General features: G+C 36.0%; 3 protein-coding genes and 1 long non-coding RNA gene across 4 annotated transcripts; 1 reads left to right on the top strand and 3 right to left on the bottom strand.

The window, feature by feature from the left end:
- Window positions 1-958: 958 nt before the first annotated feature.
- Window positions 959-2,182, bottom strand: LOC134256407 (uncharacterized). Its single transcript, XM_062739057.1, has one exon. It carries the CDS (start codon window positions 2,180-2,182, stop codon window positions 959-961), a length of 1,224 nt encoding a protein of 407 aa, XP_062595041.1.
- A 2,030-nt stretch (window positions 2,183-4,212) lies between these two features.
- Window positions 4,213-4,740, bottom strand: LOC134256406 (uncharacterized). Its single transcript, XM_062739056.1, has one exon. It carries the CDS (start codon window positions 4,738-4,740, stop codon window positions 4,213-4,215), a length of 528 nt encoding a protein of 175 aa, XP_062595040.1.
- Window positions 4,741-15,970: 11,230 nt separating this feature from the next.
- Window positions 15,971-19,989, bottom strand: LOC134256405 (uncharacterized). Its single transcript, XM_062739054.1, has 4 exons — window positions 19,973-19,989; window positions 17,982-18,057; window positions 17,488-17,582; window positions 15,971-16,157 (listed from the first exon to the last, which is right to left on the bottom strand). The coding sequence occupies exons 1-4, from the start codon at window positions 19,987-19,989 to the stop codon at window positions 15,971-15,973; spliced, it is 375 nt and encodes a 124-aa protein (XP_062595038.1).
- Window positions 19,990-20,664: 675 nt separating this feature from the next.
- Window positions 20,665-21,107, top strand: LOC134256404 (uncharacterized). The gene is made up of 2 exons (XR_009989719.1): window positions 20,665-20,748; window positions 20,860-21,107. It is a non-coding gene; the product is annotated as an uncharacterized LOC134256404 (long non-coding RNA).
- Window positions 21,108-27,344: the final 6,237 nt, after the last annotated feature.

Genomic DNA, 27,344 nt, shown 5'->3' with positions numbered 1-27,344 from the left:
TATTAAACTGTCTTTCTGCTTTTTTGCGAGCTTTAATAGCATCATTACATTCTTCTGTAAACCATGGTTTTTTGATTCTAGTAGAATTTGTCGAGGTTTTAGGTATGCATTTATTTGCAGTATTTAATAGTATTTCAGTAAATTTTTGAATTGGATCAGGATTGTTTTCAAACTTTTCATCCGAAATATTTTGTAAACACATAATTTCAAATTGTTTCCAATCAGCCTTGTTAAGTTTCCAGTTTTGAGTAGAACTATTTTCTTCGGGTTTGTTTACTTTAATTATAATTGGGAAATGATCACTTCCACATAAATCATCATTTACTGACCAACTGAAATCCAAGAGTAAAGAAGGATCTACTAAAGTAATATCTATTGAAGAATATGAACCATTACCCGGATGCAGGTAAGTGCTAGAGCCGTTATTAAGTATACAAAGGTTATGATGTGATATTGCATCTTCAAGTTTTTTCCCTTTATCTGTTATTTTATCACTACCCCATAATGGATTATGAGCATTAAAGTCACCCACAACCATAAATGGAGCAGGAAGTTGTTGTATTAATTTTGTAAGTTCTAAAGTTTGTAGATTATAGTTAGGAGGTACATACACAGAGCAAATTGTAATTGTTTTTTCAAGAGAAAGGCGTACAGCTACTGCCTGAAGATTTGTTTTTAAATCTACTTGGCTATGAATGTACTTATTGTTAATTGCTAGAGAGGTACCACCAGATGCTCTCTCCGTTTGAGCATAATGGTTGTACATACTATAGTTTTTAATATTAATTGTATCCGTTTCCCTTAAATGTGTTTCTTGTAAGCATACAGCTACCGGGCAATGGTCCTGAATAAGTAGAGATAATTCGTTAAAGTTGACTTTAAAACCTCGACAATTCCATTGAATAAACGTTGGATGATGTATTTTTATTTAATATGAGAAATAGGGGATATCCTCCCTTTACTTTTGGGGGGTGATACACTCCGGGCTCGCGAGGAAGATGTCCATCTCCTCGAAGACCCCAAATTTATTATGGAGAGTGACGGCTCCTTTCGGCAACCTATCACTCGACTGTTTTGGGGTGTTTTTAGAAGTGTTTTTTGAGGGAGATCTGTTTTTTCTCCCCGATGATGTTGATTTGCTCGTAGCTGCTGGCTGTGAAGTAGTCGCAGCTACGTTTTTTTGTGCAGAACCTGCAGAAGCAGGCATTGAAGTGGGTTTACCTTTGTCAGATGACAGAGGTGTTTCACAGGATGAAGTCTGCTGTAGAAAGTCTTTCTCAGAGACTTGTGTAGACATGTCCTTCAAAGAGGACGTTTTCACAACAGTTGCATATGAAGTCAAATTCGGTCCTGGAACACTGTACATGTTTACCAATTTTTTGGCTTCTGGATAAGGTATTCTTTTTTGAGCTTTAACTTTTTGTATTTCTTTTTCTTTTTTCCACATAGGGCATTGTTTGGAGGAAGCCATATGCCCGCCCTTGCAATTTTTGCATTTTGGGTCATTATGACATCCCTTACCATCATGCCCCTCTTCACCACACCTGAAGCACGATTCAGAACTTTTACAATTTGACTGTCCGTGTCCAAATCTCTGACACTTAAAGCAACGCAGAGGATTTGGGACGAACATCTCCACTTTCATATTGTAAAGTCCAACTTTAATACTTGTAGGTAAGATTGGCATACCAAAGGTCAAAAGGTACGTATTTGTCGGTTCTATGTTATCGTTTCGCTTTTTTGTAAACCTTTTCACAGAGACCACTCCCTGGGATTCCAACTCGGATTGGATTTCCTGCTCAGGAATGTCATCCAGGTCGTGATCTCTGTCGAAAAGGATACCCTTGCATTGATTCAATCCACTGTGGATTTTGCCAACAACAGGAATATCGGCAAGCATTTTCAAACTCAATAAAGAAGTTGACTGTTGTTTTTTGGTAACTTCGATAAGTAGAGCACCGGATCTCAACTTTTTAACAGATTTAGGAGTACCGATGATTCCTTGAATACCTTTTTGAATGATAAATGGTGATACCTTTGTCAAAGGTTTCATATGTTGTTCTGAAGTTTGTGCCTCAAGCGTGATGAAGCGTGGCCAGTGTTCCACGACCGAATTCAGTTGTTCATCGTTAAAAGTAATATCAAAACCTGCTGGGTAGCAACGTTTTTTTGAGAGAGCCATGATTATACAGAAAAAGATTCAGAATCCTTGCTCCCCGCCCGCCTCGGAGCGCCAACAAGGGCGATATCCAGTCAAACGGTCATCCAGTAAGACTGATACCAAGAGGATACAAAGAAACTATACTCAGACATGATATGCCTGATTGACCCTCAGCCACCGCTTAATATATAAATATCAACATGGAAACGTCGGCGTATTGGAAATTGCAAAACAGAGGTAAAGAAATAAGAAAAAGAGATGCAAAACATCAATACTAGGGCATGTAGATATCATCAGCTCGGCATGACTAGCCGATTGATCAAGTCGGGCCAAACTTGACCTCCCGTCTAGATGAATATGGGGCCAAAGTGGAGTGTTGGTCTCACAGGTGCATTACACCCAGCACCTGCAGACCTCAACCACCAGGATCCCCTTCTCCGCCAACACGGGTCGCAACCCACGGCCAACAGGTTGCCCCATTTAGTCGCCTCGTACGACATGCAAGGGGGTGCCAGGGACCTATTCTTATCACATGATACATGATTCTGTACATTGGTTTTTGATTTTGATGAACGGTGTTGTCATGGTTACTAAAAATAGAAATTTCTGTAAAATTTTGGTCTGATTTCAGTATAACTTGGCACACATGTATACTACACTAAGATACATTTCGATGAACGGTATTGCTGTGGTTACTAAAAATAGAAATTTCTGTAAAATTCATTCGAAATGCTACTCCTCCTACAGTTTTGGTATGATTTCAATATAACTTGGCACACAAGTAGACTACACTAAGATACATAATTCTGTGCATCGGTTTTTGATTTTGACGAATGGTGTTGTGGTTACTAAAAATAGAAATTTCTGTGAAATTCTTTCAAAATGCTACTCCTCCTACAGTTTTGGTCTGATTTCAATATAACTTGGCATACAAGTAAACTACACTAAGATACATAATTCTGTGCATCGGTTTTTGATTTCGATGAACGGTGTTGCCGTGGTTACTAAAAATAGAAATTTCTGTGAAATTCTTTCAAAATGCTACTCCTCCTACAGTTTTGATCCGATTTCAATATAACTTGGCATACAAAAAGACTACATTAAGATTCATAATTCTGTGCATCAGTTTTTGATTTCGATGAACGGTGTTGCCGTGAATACTAAAAATAGAAATTTCTGTGAAATTCCTTTCGAAATGCTACTCCTCCTACAGTTTTGATCCGATTTCAATATAACTTGGCACACAAGTCGACTACACTAAGATACATAATTTTATGCATTGGTTTTTGATTTCGATGAACGATGTTGCCTTGGCTACTAAAAATAGAAATTTCTGATTTATTTTGATGAGTGGCAAGGATCATTTTTCTATTTATTGCTGTTTTAAAGTTTCAAGTCCCAACTGCTACTTTTCTCTTCCTTTGTTTCAAGTATAAACCAGTAGAGCTACAGTCTCGACAGAGACTTCTGGTTTCAAAATGCTACTCCTCCTACAGTTTTGGTCCGATTTCAATATAACTTGGCACACAAGTAGACTACACTAAGATACATAATTCTATGCATCGGTTTTTGATTTTGATGAACGGTGTTGCCGTGGTTACCAAAAATAGAAATTTCTGTGAAATTCCTTTCGAAATGCTACTCCTCCTACAGTTTTGATCCGATTTCAATATAACTTGGCACACAAGTCGACTACACTAAGATACATAATTTTATGCATTGGTTTTTGATTTCGATGAACGATGTTGTGTAACGCCGTCGAGCGGTAAACGGCTCTATTTAAATAATCCAAGTGTGATCAAACTCCAGTTTTATTAATAATCCATGTGACTTAAATTCTCCAACCTCTAAAGCATTCGCTTTAGGTTAAATGAAACGCAAAATTAAATTATTTACAGTTTATTTACATCACAAATAAATCCAAGTTTCACACATTATAAAACACTGGCCGGACTGCACTTTTTCCTACATGTACATCCCGTAATAGAATTAATAAGACTGACTGCGCTTAAGCTTTTACTCGACCTATATATATACATAATGTGCATTGCTCATAAGGAGCAATCTTTTTTAACGGGGTATATACAGATAACCTCTCGGGTGTCCGCCGACTCGTCTTCCAGCATCTCGACTATCCGGTCACTAGTAAAATCTGCACAATTATGGAGAATGTCTTCTACCAGAGATTCGTCGATCTCCGGCAATTCTGATGCAAAAGAAATATCATCGAGATAATCCACATTGGTCACATCAGTCTCTTGCGCGTCACAGTAAGTCTCCTCGTTCTCATCGGACGAAATGTCTTCGTACAAGTTGCTGTGAACGTAGACAGGTTTCCTGGATTCAAAGAAGTCATCACGCTCGACTCGTCTCCGCTTTGAGGGCATGGCTGCTTCTAATTGTTCACTGTTTAGTTTGTGAACTGAAGTCAAGTGTCTTTTCAAATTAAATCTTCGCAAAAAGGGTCTCTGGCAATAACTACACTGTAAACTATTTACATGATCACTATGTTTCTCTCTGGTATGCAGGTGAAGATTACTGCTGGTGCTGAATGTCTGTCCACAAGTTTCGCACAACATTTGTCGAATGTTTATTTTCTGAAACGGATGGGGGTTCTTATAGTCCGTCCTCCTCGGGTCATCTTCATTCTTGGTTGTGATTGGTCAGCTTCCGAATTGTCTGTTCTCGGGGGCGGAGCTAGCGGTAACTTCAAACGCCGCCGGCCTGGTCCAGACGCGTGCCGTTGTTGACCGTCTGGTGTCTCGCCACCCGTGTATTCCGCTGTCTCGCTGGTTGTATAGCGGGACTGCTGTCGCTCTCCGCGGTAGGGTTTGATGTTGTCGGCGTGCACTATGACGGGTTTTGACTGTTTTGAATGCTTAATTTCATAAAGCACATCACTTAATCTTCTAATTATTATCCATGGTCCAGTCCATTTTCTCGACAGTTTTAACTTTTGTCCTTTATCGACTTTTGGTTGACTTCTTCGTACTAAATCTCCAACTTCATAATAAACTTCACGCACGTTACGATCAAAATAACTTTTCTGTCTCTGAGATGCTTCTTTCGTAACTTCCCTTGCGTAATCATGAATTGTGGAAAGTTTTTCCTCTAAGTCGCGCACATAAACTGCTCTGTTCGCATCTTTTTCGGGCGTTTTCATCGCTTCGTTTTCAGTCAGAACATTTATCGGTAATTTGGCTTCTTTACCAAAAACTAGTCTATATGGCGAAATCCGTGTAGTTTCATGCGGAGTAGTGTTGTACGCGAGAACGATGCCATCCACAAAACGGTCCCAATCAGTTTGATTTGCATTAATGTACTTAGACAGCATGTCTTTTATCGTTCTGTTCATCCTCTCTACCATTCCGTCTGACTGGGGATGATATGGTGAAGTACGCGTTTTGTCAATTTGAAATAATCGGCACATTTCCTGAAAAAGTTTACTTTCAAATTGTTTTCCTTGGTCTGAGTGAATAGCTCCAGGACACCCGTATCTCTTAATCCATCCTTTAAACAGGACCTCGGCTACCGTTTCAGCTTCCATGTTCATGAGTGGAAATATCTCAGCAAATTTTGTAAAATAATCCATCACTACCAGAATGTAAGAATATCCATTATCTGACTTTGGGAATGGTCCGGCTAAGTCCAGTGCTATTCTTTGAAAGGTTTCACCACTCAGGAAAGTTTTCATACGCGATCTCTTTTTCCGAGGCGGATTTTTCCTCTCTTCACACACATCACACGCTAATACGTAGTCATGAACGAACTGACGCATCCTAGGCCAATAATAGTCGGAATTCCTGACTTTTTCTAAAGTCTTTTTGACACCCATATGACCTCCAACATTAGAGTCATGGAAGTGCCATAACACAACCTGACGCAGTTTCCGTGGTAGACATATCTTTAGTTCCTCACTATTATTTGAAATCCAGCGAATACACAGAACACCTTGATCAATGCACAATAAATCCCATCTTGAATACCAATATTTGCACTCGAAGTTTTCACATGACACAGCTGATAATGGTGGTTTTTCATTCTTTTCCATCCAATGGAGAATAACGCGCATTCCAGGGTCATTCTGTTGTTTTTCTCGAATATTTCCTCGATTTAATGACTCCTCCGGCTGTTTCCGAATCTTTGCTCGCATTGGTCTATTTGTTCGCTTCTTCTTCACAGGGGAAATAACGGCACAATCACTTGATTTTTCAGAGTTTGTGTTATCCTTAAACAATACACTTACATCAAACACGTGATTGACACTTCCTTTTGAATTATTCCTTAGTTCGGAAACATGTGAATATTTCTGAATTTCACTTCCTTCACTTTTCTCACGTTTACACTGTTTACATTTCGATTCACAAGAAACACGAGATAATGCATCTGCATTTCCATGTCGTTTCCCAGCCCTATGTTCAATCTTAAATATGTACGGTCCAAGTCGCTGAAGCCACCGCGCAATTTGTCCATCCGGTTCTCGGAATCTATGAAGCCACACCAAGGATCCATGGTCTGTTCTAAGCAAAAACTCTCGACCAAGTAAATAGTGCTTAAAGTGTTGAACAAAGTACACAACAGCTAGCATTTCCTTGCGTGTAACACAATAATTTCTTTCAGAATTATTCAACACACGGCTTCCATAGGAAATCACAATTTCTCTTCCATTCTTAATCTGCGATAACACAGCGCCTATAGCATCATTGCTAGCATCAGTGTCTAGTATAAAGTCACCAGCATTCACATCGGGATATCCAAGAATAGGTGCAGTTATCAATTTCTGTTTCAAAAATTCGAACGCTGTATCACATTCTTGTGTCCAATTCCATTCTTGATTTTTCCCAGTAAGAATATGCAGACATTTTGCGGTTTTAGCAAAGTCTTGAATGAATCTCCGGTAATACGCTGCTAGTCCTAAGAAACTTCTAAGTTCCGTTACATTGCTCGGTGTTTTCCAATTTTTCACAGCTTCTATTTTTGAAGGATCTGTTTTAATACCCTCCTTTGAAACGATATGTCCAAGAAAGCTCACTTCCCGCCTGAAGAAATTGCACTTCTTCGCTTTTAGTTTTAGGTTTACACTCTGCAATCTATCTAATACTAAACTAAGATTATCTAAATGTTCGTCAAAAGTACGACTGTACACAATAATGTCATCCAAATATAAGACTGTTATATTCCACTGTAGTCCATTTAATGCCTGTTCTATAACTCTTTGAAACGTTGCCGGGGCGTTGCATAATCCGAAAGGCATAACCGTATAATGGTAAAGGCCACCACGAGGTGTAGCAAACGCTGTTTTCTCCTTATCCTCCTCACTCATAGGAATTTGATGGTAAGCCATATTGAGATCTAATGACGAAAACCATGTAGATCCAGCGAGGGAGTCGAGATCATCTGCCACACGAGGTATCGGATAAGCATCTTTGATGGTATTCGCATTTAATTTCCGATAATCGACACAAAGCCTCCAGCTTTTGTCCTTTTTCTGGACTAATACAATAGGAGCGGACCAGGGACTGTTGGACTTCTCTATTAATCCCTGTTCTTCTAATTTCTTGATTTCCTCATCCATTATTTCCTTCTTGAAAATAGGTACCCTGCGCACTGATTCCTTAAGGGGAATTTCCTCCTTTAACTTAATGCGATGTTCCCCAATCGTTGCACGCTCCACTGGTTTGTTTGGGTCTGCAAACGCGTCCACACGAGCTAAGAGAAAGTTCTTAAACTTTGCCGCTTGCTCTTCAGTTAGATTTTCACTTGCTTCTTTAAAAACTTGTTCTAGATGCTCTGGCAATTTGTCGCCTCCTGACATTACACTACACACTTCCGGGGTCTTCAATGTTGACACAGTTTCTACAGGATCAAACACAGCTATCTCGGTACACTTCTGTACATAAACGTCATGGTCATTCGGATTAAACACGCGCACAAAAATATAATTCACACCACGTGTAGATTTCACTAACTCTCTTGCCACAGCTAATCCATGATTATGTACAAATAATTTTAGAGGTAACAGCACCCCATCACAAGCATCTACACTACTATCGAATGTAGCCTTTATAATACTCTCGTGATGAGCTGGAACAACACTGTCCTCCATGCTAATAATATAATATCCCCGCAAAACTTCAGCATCTGAATTAAGGTTGCACACATTAGATACATAGTTCCATTGACACTGGAATTTGGTGATAAAATCTTGGCCCAGTAAATTACATTTTACGTCTGCCACAAACACTCGAAATATCACTTGAAATCCTTGAAAAGAAAGTAGCATTTTTGCAGTTCCCGTAACTTTCAATTTTCTTCCGTCGGCTGTATTAAATTGCTTTTTAGCGCGCTCCAGCACAGGTCTGTGTTCTGGAAGAATGTTCCAATAAACCTCTTCTGTTATGAACGTGTTCATTGCACCAGTGTCAAATTTCCATTCTAACGATGTGCCTTCTACTAAGCCATCTAATCTCATTCCTGGTTTTCCTCTAATTTCTATAACTCCTTGATTTTTCTCGTTAGATTCGTAATTCAAGTGCAAATTTCCAACATCTGTTTGAGTTGATACTGCAGGCATTTCTACACTGCTATCATCCTGACGTTGTTCCTCTCCTGTACTAGGCCGCTTAACTAACTGCTGTGCCGACACATGGCCTACTGCCTCGACACTCTTAAATTTAAAGATTTCTGGGGGGTTTGGCTAACAGCATTTTTTCGCTTTGGACAGTCTTTATACAAATGCATAGAAGAATTACAGCCGTAACATTTCCTCAAAGTTTTACTTTTATCCTCCATATCTGGATTAGTGCGGTACGTTTTCCTGGTCACTGGGACTTTTCCCTGAGGGGAGAACTCGCTAACTCTATAAATGGGTCTTACAGGGTTGTTTTCCCTGTTTCTTAAATTCCGATTCTCTGTCATACGAATGCATTCCTCCTGCATCGCAGCAGTCACTGCTTCCTGTAGGCTTTTTGGTCTAGTGCGCTTCACAGCTAAGCGGAAATCATCATCATGATTACAGTTGTCCATAAAAGTTTTAAGACTAGCTTCTTCCACATAGTCTCGATTTCCAGGGTGAGCTCTTCTATACAAATCAGCTATCGCTTGGCCAAAATCCCGGAACGATTCTGTCTGGAGCTTTTTCCGCATTTTTGCCTCAACGATATAGCTCTCCTTCATCGCAGTATGTCCGAATCTTTTGTCCATTTGTAGTTTAAGTTGGTTATAGTTCCCTATAATATTATCTGGTAGTCCATATGCAAATGCTTCCGCTTGTCCACGGAATGTAGTAATAAGAACTCTTCGTCTCATGTCAATGGACCAATTATTTAACGCAGCAATATTCTCAAAATATCTCACAAATTCACTCCACACTTCTGTTCCTTCTCCTTTGAATGTGCGTTTGACCTGAATGTTTAATCCCCGTCCTGGCAATCCAACTTCCTCATTGTAACTTCCGGCTTCCTGATCTGATGCTCTATCAGTTGAAATATTCCGCACAGTGCTAGTTATCCGTCCACCATTACGCGTAGTCCTTTTCTGAGTAGATTGACACATTTTCCAAAGAACAGCACACACGATCAAGCCTAATAATAATATTCCAATATTTCCCAATGCCTCATGTGTCAAGCGTGACAGTAAATTTTGAGGAATGTAGCGAAACACTCCTAACACAGTCAAAACGAGGGCAAGTATTCCACTTATCCAAATTGTTATCCCTGAATACCACGTACTCTCATTCTGCGCTTCCGTGCAGTTCTCCCCATTCACAATTCTATTCTGTGGTGATTCCGTATTGGCAACAATCGGAGACGGTAATTCACTTTCAAAATCCTGTAATAGATTCCGCCTCACAGAAGTTCTTGGTCTTGGAGTAGTTTGTGGAAAACTACTAGGCGAAGTAAAAGTTAGATCCATATCCGCTGGCGAATGTGTAGTGCGATCACCGCCTTGAAACATTTTTAAGAAAAGAGCACAGTGCGTCAAAAGCACAAAAATCACAAAGGGATCCAGTTTGAGATTTCACAGAAATCACTAATTATTCATCCTAATCCGGCATGCACACGACGGGCACTTGTAAAATCTCCTCACAGTTTTTCCATTATCCAGAATATGTTGATTTTCACTTTTCAGAAACATATTAAAACAATTCGGACACTCTTTGCGTAAATAATAATCCTCAATTCGCACTAGTACTAATTTCCCAGAGTCATCATAGTCATAAATATGTGCCAGTCTTTGGGGTGGAGTATTTCTGAAATCCATAATTAGTAAACACACACATGAAAATAATAATCCGAGCAGTATCGCTATGTTCCGTTTTCCTTCCAAACACTAGCAACTGTTGATATGGCCACAATTTACGCATCGGTATTTAAACACAGAAAGTTCACAGTTTTCACAACACATAAACACTTTTTCTTTGGCCTGACTCCGTGGAAACTCGTTTCTGCATTTTTCACACACAAGTTTGTAGTTCTCCAGATCAACTATAGACTTACGATATCCAGATCCGTTCTTGAAAATCGTATAACACGTAATGAACGAAATCCTATCCATCCTCATTTGTAGAATTCACATGATAAATAAATGTCACAGAAAAATAAATAAGTAAAATCACCGGAATAATATCCAACTGGAATAAAATCCCACCAAGCGGCCACCAGTTGTAACGCCGTCGAGCGGTAAACGGCTCTATTTAAATAATCCAAGTGTGATCAAACTCCAGTTTTATTAATAATCCATGTGACTTAAATTCTCCAACCTCTAAAGCATTCGCTTTAGGTTAAATGAAACGCAAAATTAAATTATTTACAGTTTATTTACATCACAAATAAATCCAAGTTTCACACATTATAAAACACTGGCCGGACTGCACTTTTTCCTACATGTATATCCCGTAATAGAATTAATAAGACTGACTGCGCTTAAGCTTTTACTCGACCTATATATATACATAATGTGCATTGCTCATAAGGAGCAATCTTTTTTAACGGGGTCAGTTATGTAACGACATTGCTCGCGCGGAGCAATGATATGTAAACAAACATTACGTAACAATGAAACAGAATAATACTATAAGATACCGTTACAGTTGCCTTGGCTACTAAAAATAGAAAATTCTGTGAAATTCTTTCGAAATGCTACTCCGCCTACAGTTTTAATTCGATTTCAATATAACTTGGCACACATGTTGTTTACACTTAGATACATAATTCTGTACATTGATTTTTGATTTCAATGAACGGTGTTGCCATGGTAACTAAAAATAGAAGTTTCTGAGAAATTCTTTTAAAATGCTTCTCCTACAGTTTTGGTCCGATTACAATATAATTTGGCACACAAGTAGACTATACTAAGATACATAATTCTGTGCATCGGTTTTTATTTTGATGAGTGGCAAGGATCATTTTTCTATTTATTGCTGTTTTAAAGTTTCAAGTCCCAACTGCTACTTTTCTCTTCCTTTGTTTCAAGTATAAACCAGTAGAGCTACAGTCTCGACAGAGACTTCTGATTTCAAAATGCTACTCCTCCTACAGTTTTGGTCCGATTTCAATATAACTTGGCACACAAGTAGACTACACTAAGATACATAATTCTATGCATCAGTTTTTGATTTCGATGAACGGTGTTGCTGTTGTTACTAAAAATAGAAATTTCTGTGAAATGCTTTCAAAATGCTACTCCTCCTACAGTTTTGGTCCGATTTCAATATAACTTGGCACACAAGTAGACTACACTAAGATACATAATTCTGTGCATAGGTTTTTGATTTTGATGACCGGTGCTGCCGTTGTTACTAAAAATAGAAATTTCTGTGAAATGCTTTCAAAATACTACTCCTCCTTCAGTTTTGGTCCGATTTCAATATAACTTGGCACACAAGTATTCTACACTAAGATACATAATTCTATGCATCAGTTTTTGATTTCAATGAACAGTGTTGCCATTGTTACTAAAAATAGAAATGTCTGTGAAATACTTTCAAAATGCTACTCCTCCCTCAGTTTTGGTTCGATTTCAGTATAACTTGGCACACAAGTAGACTACACTAAGATACATAATTCTGTGCATCGGTTTTTTATTTCAATGAACGGTGTTGCCATTGTTACTAAAAATAGAAATTTCTGTGAAATGCTTTCAAAATGCTACTCCTCCAACAGTTTCATCCGATTTCAGTATGACTTGGCACACAAATAGACTATATTAAGATACATAATTCTGTGCATTAGTTTTTATTTTGATGAGCGGCAAGGATAATTTCTGTATTTATTGCTGTATAAACCAGTAGAGCTACAGTCTCGACAGAGACTTCTGGTTTAATTAAGTGTCAATTTCATGTTAAACAGTTCTTTTTGGCTTAAACCGATTTTTTTTAATTACTTTACAATTTATAGAAAATGTACCTTTAAAAAATGTAAATGATTTCTAATACAATATATTCCAGGAGAATATCAGTGGTAATTTTTGAAGAAAAATATTTAATGAAAAAAAAATTGCTAACATAGTTATGATAAATTACTGAATTTATCAACAGAAACATCTAGAAAAGACTGTATTTTGAGTTAATTCCGATGACATAAAGAACGAGGATTGATCGGAACTTGTATAATTTGTATCACAAAATAAATTGATATTGTATTAGATTTTTTAATAATTTTTTTTCAACATCAAGAATATCTTGAACAATATTTATATTATTTTGCGCCAATTCGTCATCATAGACAAGCTCTATTAAGACGTCTTCAATTGGATCTAGGTCCGTGTTTGGTCCGAGCTATTTTGTATTGTTTTATGGATTCTGAGATGGAACATTGTTCGTTATCTCCACATCCTTTTTTGCGTAAATGTAATGAACATTTGAATCTACATCCTCAATAACTTTTTCATTTAATACAATGTTTAGAAGAGATGTTAAGATTGGATGTTCTTTATCTTCCGTTTGATTGATAATCTTCGAGTGTGGGTTTCTGTTCGAAATGCACGATTTTCAGATTCAGCCAGTTCCTGTTCCATGTCATTATCTTCAATAATGAAACATGATGGGTGTAAATCAGGATACGCTGAGTGTGAACATGAAGACTTGCATATGTCGCAGCATTTATGCACGTCCTCAACACAGGTGATATATTGCGGGGTAAAATGCTGGACCAAGAACTTTCTTCTACATGCCCGTGTACTGTAGTGCAGAAAATTTTACAATTCTCATCTGTAAGTAAGTAAATTTTATTTAAAGTCAGCATTGTATACATTACATAACAAGAAACATGAGCTCTGTAGAGCTCTTAAACCGACTATAATTTTGTTGCAGTTGCAGTTCTGTTGCAGTTTTGCTGATGTCTTAATTTAAGTATAACATCTTAATTTCTAACATTTCAAGCTCCGTTCGCACTGTCTTTTCCTGAGTGCCGAGTATAGGACAAAATTTGCAACTCTCACCGTCATCTGGCGGCGTCACAATTCGAGTGAAAAATTCTCGAGAGGGACTTTAAACAATAAAGAATAAATCTGCTCTAATGCTTATTTCTTCTGTTCTTGGTAAAGCTTGTTTATTTCCTGCATCAGCTTCTCGTTTTCAAGTTTAATATTTTTTTATTTTCTAGATCCTTAATAATTTCCTATGTCGCCATCTTTCTCTTCTTTTCATTAGGCCGTCCATTTTTCATATTATGGGGACTCCCGCTGAACTGGTCTACAAATTTGTTAAATGGTTTCACTTGAAACTCGCCAAGAAGAGCCTTCAGTGGACAATTTCTCAGGTTCTAAATCACCAGAAGATTCACCATCATTTTCTGACTCCGGCTGAACTGGTTTACAAAGTTGAGTAGTTTCCCTTGAAACTTCCATAACGGAGCCTTCAGTGGACACTTTCTTGCATTGCAAATCACAAGGTGATTGAACATTTTCTGAAACCTGCTGAACTAGTTCACAATTTCGAATGGTTTCACTTCAATATTCCATAGAGGAACCATCAATGGACACAAATCAGTAGGGGATAACTTACACTTTCTGAAACCCGGAGAACTGGATCACAATGTTGAAACGAGCCACCTGTATCGTGTCATTGGACACTGTTTTGTATTCTATATCATAAGATGTTCCGGCATTTCCTGATACATGCAGAACTGGCCCAGTTAGTTGTGCTTTTCCACACATGCGCCACCTTTAAAGCATGGATTTCATAAACAGATCCAACTGCTATAAATGGATGCTCTGCCTTTACATCCCAAAGTGTGAGTAAGGCCGAGTGGCCATGTATAGCAAGGTGGACCCCCCCCCCCCTTCTCGTGACAGTCGTTGATGAGAAGTCTCCAAGCTTCAAAGAAAAAAGAATATAGATAGATGTACATTTATACACTTAATAAAATAGGTAATTTGATAATTTAATAATATCGTCATCCTAGTGATGGATATTATATATTAGAATAGAAAGCAAATTCAAAGAATTAAGAGTAAGTGGTTGGGAAGGATATGGAGATAACGAACAGTATTCAATCTCAAAGTTAAATTAATAATTTAGTAAATTTGCCTTTGGGAGAGGGATTGCTACAGTTACTTTTATATCAAGCAAACATCGCTTACATGTTTTCATTTAAGCTTTTTCAAAGAAATAGTAAGTCCCAAATTTGGAGTTTCTGTCAGGTGATGGTCTGTGACTGACTGAAAATTTTGGGCTCCGCTGTTTATTTCCTAAACCTTGTTTCTGTATGGTTTTAAGTGTGATAAATTCTGTAGAAAGGAGTTTATTACTAATTTGGTGAGTTTTACATTAACTTCGGGCTTAGTGTATCGTAACAAGTGTACTGTTTAAATCTAAGATATTCCTCGTTGTGAACACGTATTCACTCACGCATTCACTCACGATGCCTTCGGAAAAAATCGGGATCTAACCAAAAAAAAAATACCAGACAAAGAACGAAGAACAAATGAAACAAATAATTTGTGCAGCTAGATTTAAAAGCTGCACCTATGACTATTTGTTGGTAGTTTATAAGAGTGTCCATCAGTGGGAAGTTAATAAGAGTGTCCATCTGTTGGTAGTTTATATGAGTGTCCATCTGTTGGCAGTTAATAAGAGTGTCCATCTGTTGGTAGTTAATAAGAGTGTTCATCTGTTGGGAGTTGATAAGAGTGTCCATCTGTTGGTAGTTGATAAGAGTGTCGATCTGTTGGTAGTTAATAAGAGTGTCCATCTGTTGACAATCAATAAGAATGTCCATCTGTTGGCAGTTAATAAGAGTGTCCATCTGTTGGTAGTTGATAAGAGTGTCCATCTGTTGGTAGTTGATAAGAGTGTCCATCTGTTGGTAGTTAATAAGAGTGTCCATCTGTTTGAAGTTGGCCTCCTTCTGTTCTCTAAGAGGCTTGAGTACTTGGTGGAGAGGATAGGGATCTACTGTTGGCATTCTCTGCACCATTCTTCTTTTCAGTCTTTGACGTCTTCCACAAGTAAGAAAAGAATGAGTTTGAAAAGTCGATCTATCAGAAAGAAAAAAAATATGTATGCTTTCTAGATCCTACTACAGTCTAGGTTATCAGTATACACTTTACACTTGCTGAACGAGAATTAGCGATATGTATTGTTCTTTTGAATTATATATAGAATTTAAATTTTAAGATGTTGTATGTGAAGTTTTTAAGAATATTGTTTGCACACCTTAATTTAGTTAAGATAGAATCCTCTACGTTTCGAATGCTTCATTTCTTGTTGGATGTTTCTTGGCGAGATGGTTGTAAAAGCGGAGTTGTGTGATGGGGTGATACTCTCGGATAAACGCCGAGTGGGTAATTATGGACTCTGGATCTTTGTTAAATTGCTTGGTGCTGATTTTCTGTTTTGAGGATGGTCTTCACTGATAGAGATGTCTTTTCTGATGTCTTCAAATGTTGGGCTGGTGTGGGCTTGTCGGGTACCAGATACTTTTGGTTAAGTACACTTTGATCGTCCATATCCGAGAAGTCAAGGGTTGAGGAAATATATTCTTGTGGAGTGTTACTGAAGTATAAATTTACATACGACAGAGAAGCTTCTTTTCAATGATTTAAAGGATTAATTACATTGATAAAATATTGATAACGTTACTGAAATATAAAAGACGAAGTCGAGATGAGCTTTTGCTATACCCCCGGCGTCCCAGGTTAAAGTTTTAGGAGCAAGTCCATTCCCAAGTAACTATAAGCCCTATCTGATCCAAACTTGCATGGATGTTGCATCTAGGGATGTACACTACCAGACTTGCTTCGGATGCTGGATCTGACCTACATTTTCTAGATGAGTGACCAGGTTAAAGTTTTTGGAGCAGGTCCATTCCCAAGGAATTATAAGTCCTACCCAGACCAAACTTGCATGGATGATGCATCTAGGAATGTACACTACCAGACTTGCTTCTGATGCTGGATCTGACCTACATTTTCCAGATGAGTGACCAGGTTAAAGTTTTTGGAGCAGGTCTATTCCCAAGGAACTATAAGCCCTACCTGAACCAAACTTGCATGGATGATGCATCTAGGGATGTACAATACCAGACTTGCTTCGGATGCTGAATCTGACGTACATTATCTAGATGAGTGACCAGGTTAAAGTTTTTGGAGTAGGTCCATTCCACAGGAACTATAAGCCCTATTTGGACCAAACTTGCATGGATGATGCATCTAGGGATGGACACTACCAGACTTGCTTCGGATGCTGGATCTGACCTACATTTTCATTCCCAAGTAACTATAAGCCCTACCTGAAGCAAACTTGCATGGATGATGTATCTAGGGATGTACACTACCAGACTAGTTTCAGATGCTGGATCTGACCTACATTTTCATTCCCAAGGAACTATGAGCTCTATTTGGACCAAACTTGCATGGATGATGTATCTAGGGATGTACACTACCAGACTAGTTTCTGATGCTGGATCTGACCTACATTTTCATTCCCAAGGAACTATGAGCTCTATTTGGACCAAACTTGCATGGATGATGTATTTAGGGATGGACACTACCAGACTTGCTTCGGATGCTGGGTCTGACCTACATTTTTATTCCCAAGTAACTATAAGCCCTACCTGAACCAAACTTGCATGGATGATGCATCTAGGGATGGACACTACCAGACTTGCTTCGGATGCTGGATCTGACCTACATTTTCATTCCCAAGTAACTATAAGCCCTACCTGAACCAAACTTGCATGGATGATGTATCTTAGGATGGACACTGCCAGGCTTGCTTCGGATGCTGGATCTGACGTACATTTTCAATCCCAAGTAACTATAAGCCCTAGCTAAACCAAACTTGCATGGATGATGCATCTTAGGATGGACACTATGAGACTTGCTTGGGATGCTGGATCAGACCTATATTTTCCATACAAGAGCCCAGGTTATAGTTTTGGGAACAGATCAATCCGAATGAACTTGAAGTCTTTGATATCTGCAGTTTTAACAGTTATGAATATTTGTTTACACAATACATGTTTTTCACACTACATGCATAGAAATGTGTATATACCATGTAGAAGGTTAAGCATAACTTGCAAGAATATTGTTGTTGGGATGAATACTTAATATTAAGAAAATATGATGTAGGATTTGCATTACTTAAACTGATAACATTCGTCGAGGTGAGCTTCGTAATCTTTGATTACCTATGTTTTTATGTTTGCCGTTATTTAGTTCGTTATTTGACCAATATCCCAAGATTTACTCACCCAGAATAATAGTTTTTCATTAATCCAATTGGAGATTGTTCTGTAGTGTTTAGAATTCCGAGAAGTTCTTCGAAGACGTGATTTGTTGTTTGTTGTTCTCTTTGTTTTTAGGGTTCCAGTGCTTGTTTAAGGGGTTGTTGTAGGAATTCCCTCAATACAGGATTTTTTTCCCTCTCTTTATTTTTCCTTGAAATATTTCTAATGATGGAGAAATTAAAAAAAAAATTAACTTAGGTGTATAAGAATTTTCACATATAAATACATTTAATTAATTTTTTTAAATATATAAGTCTGTGTCTAATTTTGAGCTATACTAACAAAAAACGTAAGATTTTCGTTCGTGTTCTTCTTTCTTTTTAGGTCACCTATTGCTATCCGTTTTTGTCTGTCGTCGTACGTTAACATTTGAACATTTTCAGCTTCTTCTCTGCAACCACTGAACCATTTTCAACCAGATTTGGCGTAAACATCTATGGGTGAAAGGGAACAAAAATTATGTATTTTCATGATCCCTGCCCCTGGGGCCTGATGGTTGGGGCCAAAACCACTAAAACTAATGCTATCTTTAAAAATCTTCTTTACTCCTAAACATCAAGCAGTCAAATTTTTGCATGATTGTAATCAACATTGAACTCTCTACCAAAATTGTGAAATTCATGGTCCTGGGGTCAGGGGATCTAGTGCTCATGCGGGGCTCTATTGATTATATAGTAAAAATTATGAACTCTGAATATCTTCTTCATTGGTCCTGGGTATTCAACAGACAAACTAAATACGTAGTTATTATGAACAATAATGTCTCTACCAAAAATAATAATGTTATGTCCCTAGGGTCAGGGGTTAGGGTGTTAGGGTGGAGCTCTATTGATAATACAGTGAAAATACATGAATTTATTGAAAAACTTCCTTCTCTGTTCCTGGATATTAAAAAAAGTACAAAGTTATGATAAGCAAGAGTGCCTCTTCAAAAATTATGAATTTTATGGCCCAAGGGTCAAGGGTTCTGATGTTACGGAGGGGCTCTATTGATTAAATAGTGAAAAAACATGAATTCTTTGAAAATCTTCTTCTCAGCTCTTAGGTATTAAGTACTGTTCCGTGTAAGAGTTAGGCAGGGTCCCATGTAGGGGTTACACACTTTAATTTTTGAATCTGTTTATTTCTTCTCAATTTTCATTCAAATTAAACATATTTATAGTTATTGAATAAGAAAAAAAATCATTTCTCTTGTATATTTGTGTTTTATATTTACATTCAAGTTATATTGATTGAATTGGTTAAATTCCTATATAAAATCATTAAATTTCATCCTTTTTGTATCAATAAATGCTGCAAATATATCCTTTTAAATGGATTTAAGATGGCGGATGATCTAATTATAGATGTATGACGTAAGTTGAAGTAATATGAATCATATTTATTTATAGAATCAAGATGGCGGTTGGTCTAATTTTAGATGTATGACGTAGGTTAAAGCAATATGAATCATATTTATTTATAGAATTAAGATGGCGGATGATTTAATTATAGATGTATGATGCAATATAAGGCCTTATGGTAGATTTGATTACCTAAAGGTGGTGTAATCTTAAGATGATGATAAGGATGATTGAGTATGTGTACTCAATAGTCCATACGTGCGCAGCGCATGGTTTTGCAAAGCTGTTTGCTTTATCATTTTCTAAATATAGAACATTTGTCAGTATACATTTTTAATATTTATTATATAAATGTGTTTTTAGGGGGGGGGGGGGTGATGATATTGTTTTTGAAAACAGAAGAAGAATGGCGATCAGACAAAGTTTAATTATAAGAGACAACGAAATCCCTCGATTAGAAGATTGGGATCAAGAATTAAAAGAAGAACAGCGACCATCAGGGAGAATGCGGTGGGTTAACGGTGAAACTGTTTTTGTATTTGACCATGAATACGAAGAGAAGGACGAAGAAGAACAGAAAAAATAGAGTCATGATTAATTACTAAACCCAACGGCCGTTTTAATGGCCACTTATTTTTTTCGAAAAGATACCACATTTACAGACGTATGGTTTATGTTCCATGATAGGCTAAAAAGAATTCTTTGGGCCAATTTTTTTTTATTAGTTGTTTTACGGATCCGCCGACCCCATTTTTCTAAGTTTTGGAAAAAAAATAAAAATTCCATTCAATCCTTTTTTTATAATCGCCGATCGAACATTACTTCAAACATATTAAAAAAATCCGGAAATGACCGTACATTGTTTGAATTTTACTTAGTAATGATCAGAATCATGTAAACGCTTCCATTATCGACCCTTTTAAATAAGCCTGCAAGCGTTTTATAGTCAGAGATGAAATAAGTCTGACGGCCATGTGATTTTCAAAACAGGCAGAATATAAATGTTTTAAGGACAGTAGTATAAATGTATGACGGTTTTTATGAGCTGATCAGGCTGGTGATGATTCTACATATGATGTTATCTGATCAGCGAATGGAGTGTTGGTGGTTGAGGAAATTACAGCCAAAACCAACGAATCGGATGTCATCACTTGCACTCCATTCGACACCCACAACTTTTCTTTGAGGGTTTGGCGAAGTTTTAAACAGTTAAATCTAATGGTTAGTTAACAGTTCATATATTATTTATGACATTTTTAAAAGCACATGTTTGACTGTATTTTAAAAATCTGCATGACGTGTTGTCAATTGTTAAAGCATCGGAGAAACAAAAGACTTTTTTGTCATTGTATAGGTATGAATCTATCAAATTATGTGAAAGAAATGTTTCTTAAAGTTTTAAATTTTAGATTTGGGAATGGAACTGACTCATCAGGATGTTCTAAGACAAAAAATGTTTGTATGAGAGTCATAGGAATGTGAAACCCTATGGGGATGACTTATCATTCTAGTAAGTTTATTTGTGTCCATTGATTGTGCACTGAATTTTAGTTTTATACTGTTTAATACTGCTTACGAAAACGTATTATCTGAATTTGATTAAACTTTTATTATTTTACAGGGGGTTGTGTAAAATATGCTGAAGTGTGTTTTTCTGTGGAAGTGTGGACGTAGCAGTGAGAGGACACCCGTATCCAGTCATAGACATACACAGAAAAGTTTAGCATTGTTCACATAATATCTCTCTCTGCTTGGAGAATCGTTCTCTTTTAGTGAGGAATGCCAAGAAAGACATTTCTGTGCAATGTTCTGAGGTTGATTTCCCCAACTGCTTTGATATGCTGCATATTAAAAGTTTTGAACATTGAACACTTCTTCTTTTTTTTTTTTTTTGTAGCCACCCAATGGACATTTTCCCAAAAAAAAAAATCCGTAAAACAACTAATAAAAAAAATGGCCTTAGGAATTTTGCTACAGTATAGTATTATTTTCTTATATTGAAAAAAAATATTTAACATATTAAATAGACTTTTTCCAAAAATTATCGTTAAGGAAAAGGTATTTAAAAAAAAAAAAAAGATGACAAAGACTATTTCGGCACGAATAAACGATGCATGGAAAATAACTCGGTCATGTTTACTTTAATATTTGGTATTTTAAGCGCTTACTATACATGTATCATGAGAGATCTTTCATTTTTCAAAAAAGAAAAAAGACATCAATTTTATTTTTTGAAATATTTTATATATGAAGAAATAAAATATAAATAAAAATTATGAAATCCAACTAACAGATCATATATACAAGTTTTTGAAGAAAAAAAGTAGACAGATGTCGTAGATATACAGACACAGAAAAGGAGGTAAGTAAATTATTTTGATATATAACTTGTAAAATAGGCAAAAGTAAAAAAAAACATAAAGCAGTTTGTAATTAAACATATAATTTCTTTGATAAAATAATATTTTTTTATTTGAATAAAACTTACCAAAAAAGAAATTAAAAAAAACCAACTTATGAGAAATGTAAGAAAGATAACTCCGTCAATTTTGCATGACTGTCAAATTTTACGGTTACTTTTGGAAATTTATTTTTCATTTTCACACTTTTAACTTTGGCAATGATTTTGGTTGAAAAATCCCAACTTATGTTTTTTTTAACTTACGCTTTTTTTTAATATCCAATAAATATATATCACAATTATAGTTTCTTTTATAGCAACTCCATCTTCATCATTTTTTCATCCTGTTCATCACCCTGTTCACCGTCTTCTTCTTCATCTTTCTCCTCTTCAACTTCTTTTTTTTTTTCTTTTCTTCTTCTGTCTCTTGTAACCTACATTTCCTCTTGCTATAATTAAAAAGTGATTTTAACTTAAATATACAACGTAAAAATTGAAATGTAACGAAATAATTTATACATCTAGTGAAAAAAGTATTTTAAATTTACTTACCATAATGTTAATGATATCTTGATTTTTTTTTTCTGGTGAAAGGTCCTTTGCGTTTCTAAATGAAGAACTATTGAATTACTTTAAATTAGGTATACAGAATTATTTTTTATAAATTAGGGTAGAAAAATAGATAACACAATTACGGTATTTTACTGTTAAATTTCATACCTGATTGAAATTTCAATTTTTTTGTAAATATACTAGTAGTTCAAATACTCTGGCGTCTAAATGAAAAATGTTGAAGAGAACGGAAAACAGTCAATGATATCTAACATTTTACGGAACTTAACTAAGACTTTTTTTTAAATTAAAGTCTACATCATTGAAATATTTTTTAAATACATACAATGATTTCAAACGAAATAATTTAATAATGGGTAAATTATGGATATGACATTTGTATTATGTATTACACAGCATCTTTTTTGAATTGTACACTTGTATATAAAATTGTTTTTTATAAAGATAAAAAAAAATAATGTTGAAAAAATCTTAGGATACTTCATTTGAAAAATAAATAATTTGTAACTTTTTATCTTTATACATGCTAATGCATATAACAAAATGAGCATATTGTGCGCAGGTGCTTGGTCTTTATTAAGGCAAATTAGATTTACAAAGAGTTTGCAAATACCTGAGATAGTGTTATACAAACTTATTATTTTAGAAAATGAATTATGGGTGTTTATATCCGCTCAATATATTTGATATATATGTATGTAGCGATGATCTCAATAAACATATTTAACGTAAACTGTGAGAAGTTATGAATGTAAGACTGAACGAGTTTTAAAATAAATTCGTGTAGCTTGATAAATCAGGGGTCCGTTTTACAAAAGAACTTATGACTAAGACCAAAAACTTCAGATTGTTGTAAAACTTTACAAAATTTATCGTTCTTTTTGAAAATTGGATGTGTAATAATTTCTTACCACTTCCCTTTTTAAAAGTTAAAAATAATTTTCGATAAAATGTTAATTAAAAAGTTATATATAGATTTAAATTTAGTCTTAAGTCGTAAGTCTTTTTGTAAAACGGGCCCCAGGGCAATAGATTGATAATCAGGGCAATATAGTATGTACCAGGTCAGCGTGAACATTAATACGAATAAGCGTGACCTCAGATCACCTATCTGTTGAAAACTTAATACGATAGTAAAACATTCCCCTCTGCTATGTAAATATAGGAATGATAAACACATTAAATTTAATTAATCACAAACAATGTTTCCATTCATTGTGTTGGTATTTTCTTTGTTTTTTGTTAAATACGAGGTCTTGTAGTAGAATGAATGATATACCCTTATATATTTTAATTGTGAAAAAAAAAGTGATTCATAAGATAATAAGTGACAAAATTGTGACCCATACACAATTATCAGATACACTTTGCCACAATGCTTCAAATGAGGAGCGTGATTTTTTTTTATGTGGACAATCGTATTGTCTTAAACTTTGCAAGAAGAATGTCGACTGTATACACGGTGCTGCAGGGAAACGACAAGGGGGTTTTGACTGCGACAAATCTTGTTCTTGTATATCATTTTGTACAATAGGGTACAAATCGCATACAAGTCTCCAAATTGCGACTGGCGTCCGATATTTGAAAATACCTTCAAGAGTTTTGTTAGAAGTACTGTCAGACGAACCAGAGAGAGTTAAAACAACATCATGCAAGGTTAAGTTCTTTTTTTAATAAATAGCTTATAAAGCAAGATGAAGTGGCTGGGAAGGTAGTAACGATAAACACGATATCCACCTTTGTATAATCTACACTTTGTGTCCCTTCAAAATGTAAGAAATAATTGAATCGTACAGGCTTTACTTACCTGCGCAGACTGAACTTAGAAAATCATTTATGTTATATAATTACATGTTTGTTTTGGATCTGTATGCTAACGTACGATGTAACTATGACTTTTCTCACCTTCTTTTTTAGCAAACACAGAAGATGTCACAACAACATCTGCCACCTCCACAGAGAGATCAACGACAAAACGGAAGAAATAGATACAAGTCGTACACAGTTTTTTTTTTTAATTTTGTATGCAAATGCGTGATGTCCAGTTATAATATTGTTATACATTTGAACTTGATATATGACTGTTCTCATCTTTTTTTTTGGTGAACACAGATGTCACATCCCAAGGATCTCCCGCCCCCACAGAGGGTACAGCGAGAGATATCGCCGGAGAAGTTAGTAAAGGTTATATCAGCTCCACAGAGGGTCCCGGTCCAACGACAGATTTCGCCAGAGAAGTTAGCAAAGGGTATATCACCCCCACAGAGGGCCCAACGTCAGATGTCGCAGGAGAAGTTAAGACAGCCACAAAGGTGCCCGAAGGTGAGAAATAAATACAAAACGTACATACATGTAGTTTTTTTTTTTTTGTTTTACTTCGCATATTTAATATAATGTTATCATTATGTTATTGATAAATTTGAACTTGACATAAAACTCTTTTTTATATTTCACCACCTTCCTCATCCACAGATCCTCCTTCGCCACTGCTGACGAAATCCTTGTTTTCATCTTCTACTAGTCTACTTGAGCTTGTTCATGCCGGAAACAACGTCTGCAGAAATGTCTAGTGTCCTCATCTTTCAGATATAAACCTCTTGCATAATGCAAATTATTCGTTTCTTTCAATCTTAAGTACCATTAAAGTGTTAATTTACAATTTAGATGAAAAGTTTATCATTTTACATTTGAATATAAACATTCTTAGTTTGAACTTTCCTTCCACTTGCAACATATCAAAGAAGTGGATGACAAGGACAATAAAAATAATAACTATAAGAAAATAAATTCTTAATCTTCTCAATTATTTAAGAGAGAGTTGCATGTTTAATTGTTTATATACTGCAACTCCTCCTTGATTGTGTGTGTGTGTAGGGGGGATTTTTCAGCAAAGATCAAACTCTAATGATCCCATTCTTCCTATCAAATTGTGCAAATCGTAATCAATATATGCATTGTGTGCACATACAGGTTAAAATCCAGCATACACTTTTCTAACAAATCCATAAAAGTTCGTACATTGATGATTCAGTGGAATATTCTAGGATTAGGATTACTTTTCTGAACTGAACATTGTAATGCACCTTTATTATTAATGATGGTCTTCATAATGTTGCACCTCATTTCCTGCACATTGTTGTCCTGAGTTGCGAGATGTAAAGATGTATTTAGTACAACTCCCACTGCAAACTGAATAATAAAACAAATTTATTCAAGGCATAAATAAATTAACAATTCACAATATATGATTTCCTATAACATTGATGCTGCAATGTGTATACCCAATTTTTTTTATTGTCCTGAAAGCAAGTCTCTTGCAAGCCGAGGAATCTTCGATGGTGATGGATTTGGAGATTTCCTGGTTAGATTCCATTCTCTTTCCTACCGCAGAAAGCTTAACAATGACATTTGACATGTCAACTTTATGCATGTCCTTTTTCTTGATTTCATTTAAGTTCTCAACAAGGACTTCCTTGTTTTAGACCTTCTTCTCGAGCTCTGCATCATTCCCCACACTTACTGCCTTTTTTTGTCTTTGGATGTTAAGATTATCGGTCCTTCCCACCCTGTTTCTTCTTGCATATGTAAAAGGTCCTTGTACAGAGCCGTTCGCCTTCTGTGATGGATTCCTTTCATTCTGTTTAATTTCAAAACAATGTGACAGTATTCAAGTCAAATTCCATTTAGAAGTTGTTAAAGGCTCATATTCTTGATATATACAACCAGAAGTCTCTGTCGAGATTGAAGCTCTACTGGTTTGTACTTATAGCAAAGGAAGAGAAAAGTATTTAAGCAGTTGGGAATTGAAACTTTTCAACAGCAATAAATAGAATAATGATCTTTGTTGATGGACTTGGAGCTTGTGCTTTTTCTGTAGATGATGAGTTATATTTCTTTTGACCAATTCCCTTGAAGGCAAATCCTTTGTTTCCTTGACTGTCTTCCTTGGCGAGGCAGGTGTGATAATGCTTTGGGCTTTATCAATGTGTGCAGCATCAATGTCAAAATGTGGACCTTGTATAATCTTTGTGTGCTCTGTCAAGATAAGCCTTCCTCCTTTCCTGAGGAAATACCTTATCTGCAGAGTTTTGTCATACATTGTCAAATTGATTTGTATCACTCAGTGTTGCCAGCACAGCTCCACTATAGTTGATCATGGGTCCCACTTGGCCATTTGATTGTATGAAGTTAGCTATGTGACCAACTTTCACAACCTTTACTTGTTTACTATTTCAAAAACATGTAACTGTTTATTTGAAGTAATGATTGTATTCTTTTTTTCTTTTTACTTTCACTGATAGTACTTTATTTGATACAAATATTTTTCCAATCAGAAGGGAATTATCATGGTGTCACATTGACCCTCCAAACAGCTTTCTATTTTTTATGCATTTATTTGAAATATTCTAATGTAAATCTACTATTGCCTCTTTCTCTTACCTTTGGCAGCAAATATCATGAACACAATTGATGCCACATTTAATTCTTACCATAGTTAATCTAAGTTCCTGTCCCTTATAACTGTAAAAGAAGAATTTGTTTTCGCCGACTTTTCCATCCTTTTCTTCCTTTGTTATCCTGTCCCCAGCATACTGGAGAAAGAAATTTCCTTTGCTGTGATGCTGAAGACGCCAAACCGTTTAGTGAATAAATAAAAAAAAAAAAAACAGAAAACTGACCAGTCACCAAGGGTCCCGCTCAGGGGTAAAAAAAATAAGCTCATTGAATGCAGGAATCAGATTGTTTATGATAGTTTCCCCAAGACCACAAAATAGTATTGCTATATAGAAAAAAAAATTATATAAACATGTACCATTGTCCACATAAAAAAAAACGATTATGTACAATAAAAGGTATAATATAGGCATTACAGAACTATAGTAAAGTGCAAAAAAAATCCGGATTTCAACTTAAGTATTTTATTTTTATTTTTGCAACAATATTTTCAAATGGAAGCAATATTATGAATATAGAACCACTGAATTTACAATGCATGAACTTAATAGTCAGTCAGACCCCCGTGTCTCGCTATACACTGAGCGATGCGCCGTTGCATACTTTCTACCAGACTGTCTATATAGATCTGATCCAAACCCATCCATGTTTCCATGATTGTAACTTTCCAGTCTGTG

This window comes from Saccostrea cucullata, unplaced genomic scaffold, assembly GCF_032062105.1.
Source record: "Saccostrea cucullata isolate Sc308-1 unplaced genomic scaffold, CSIRO_AGI_Scuc_v1 ctg1801, whole genome shotgun sequence".
Classification (NCBI taxonomy): domain Eukaryota; kingdom Metazoa; phylum Mollusca; class Bivalvia; order Ostreida; family Ostreidae; genus Saccostrea; species Saccostrea cuccullata.
This window is presented reverse-complemented; position numbering and strand designations above follow the sequence as displayed.

Excerpts from the sequence above, each read along its gene's own strand:
- LOC134256407 (XM_062739057.1), bottom strand. The coding sequence starts at position 2,182 with ATGGCTCTCTCAAAAAAACGTTGCTACCCAGCAGGTTTTGATATTACT.
- LOC134256406 (XM_062739056.1), bottom strand. The coding sequence starts at position 4,740 with ATGTTGTGCGAAACTTGTGGACAGACATTCAGCACCAGCAGTAATCTT.
- LOC134256405 (XM_062739054.1), bottom strand. Across the intron at positions 17,583-17,981 it reads TACAACAACCCCTTAAACAA|ATATCAAAGACTTCAAGTTC; the intron begins GCACTGGAACCC and ends TTAAAACTGCAG. Across the intron at positions 16,158-17,487 it reads GGTCTGATCCAGCATCCCAA|TAACACTCCACAAGAATATA; the intron begins GCAAGTCTCATA and ends TTTATACTTCAG.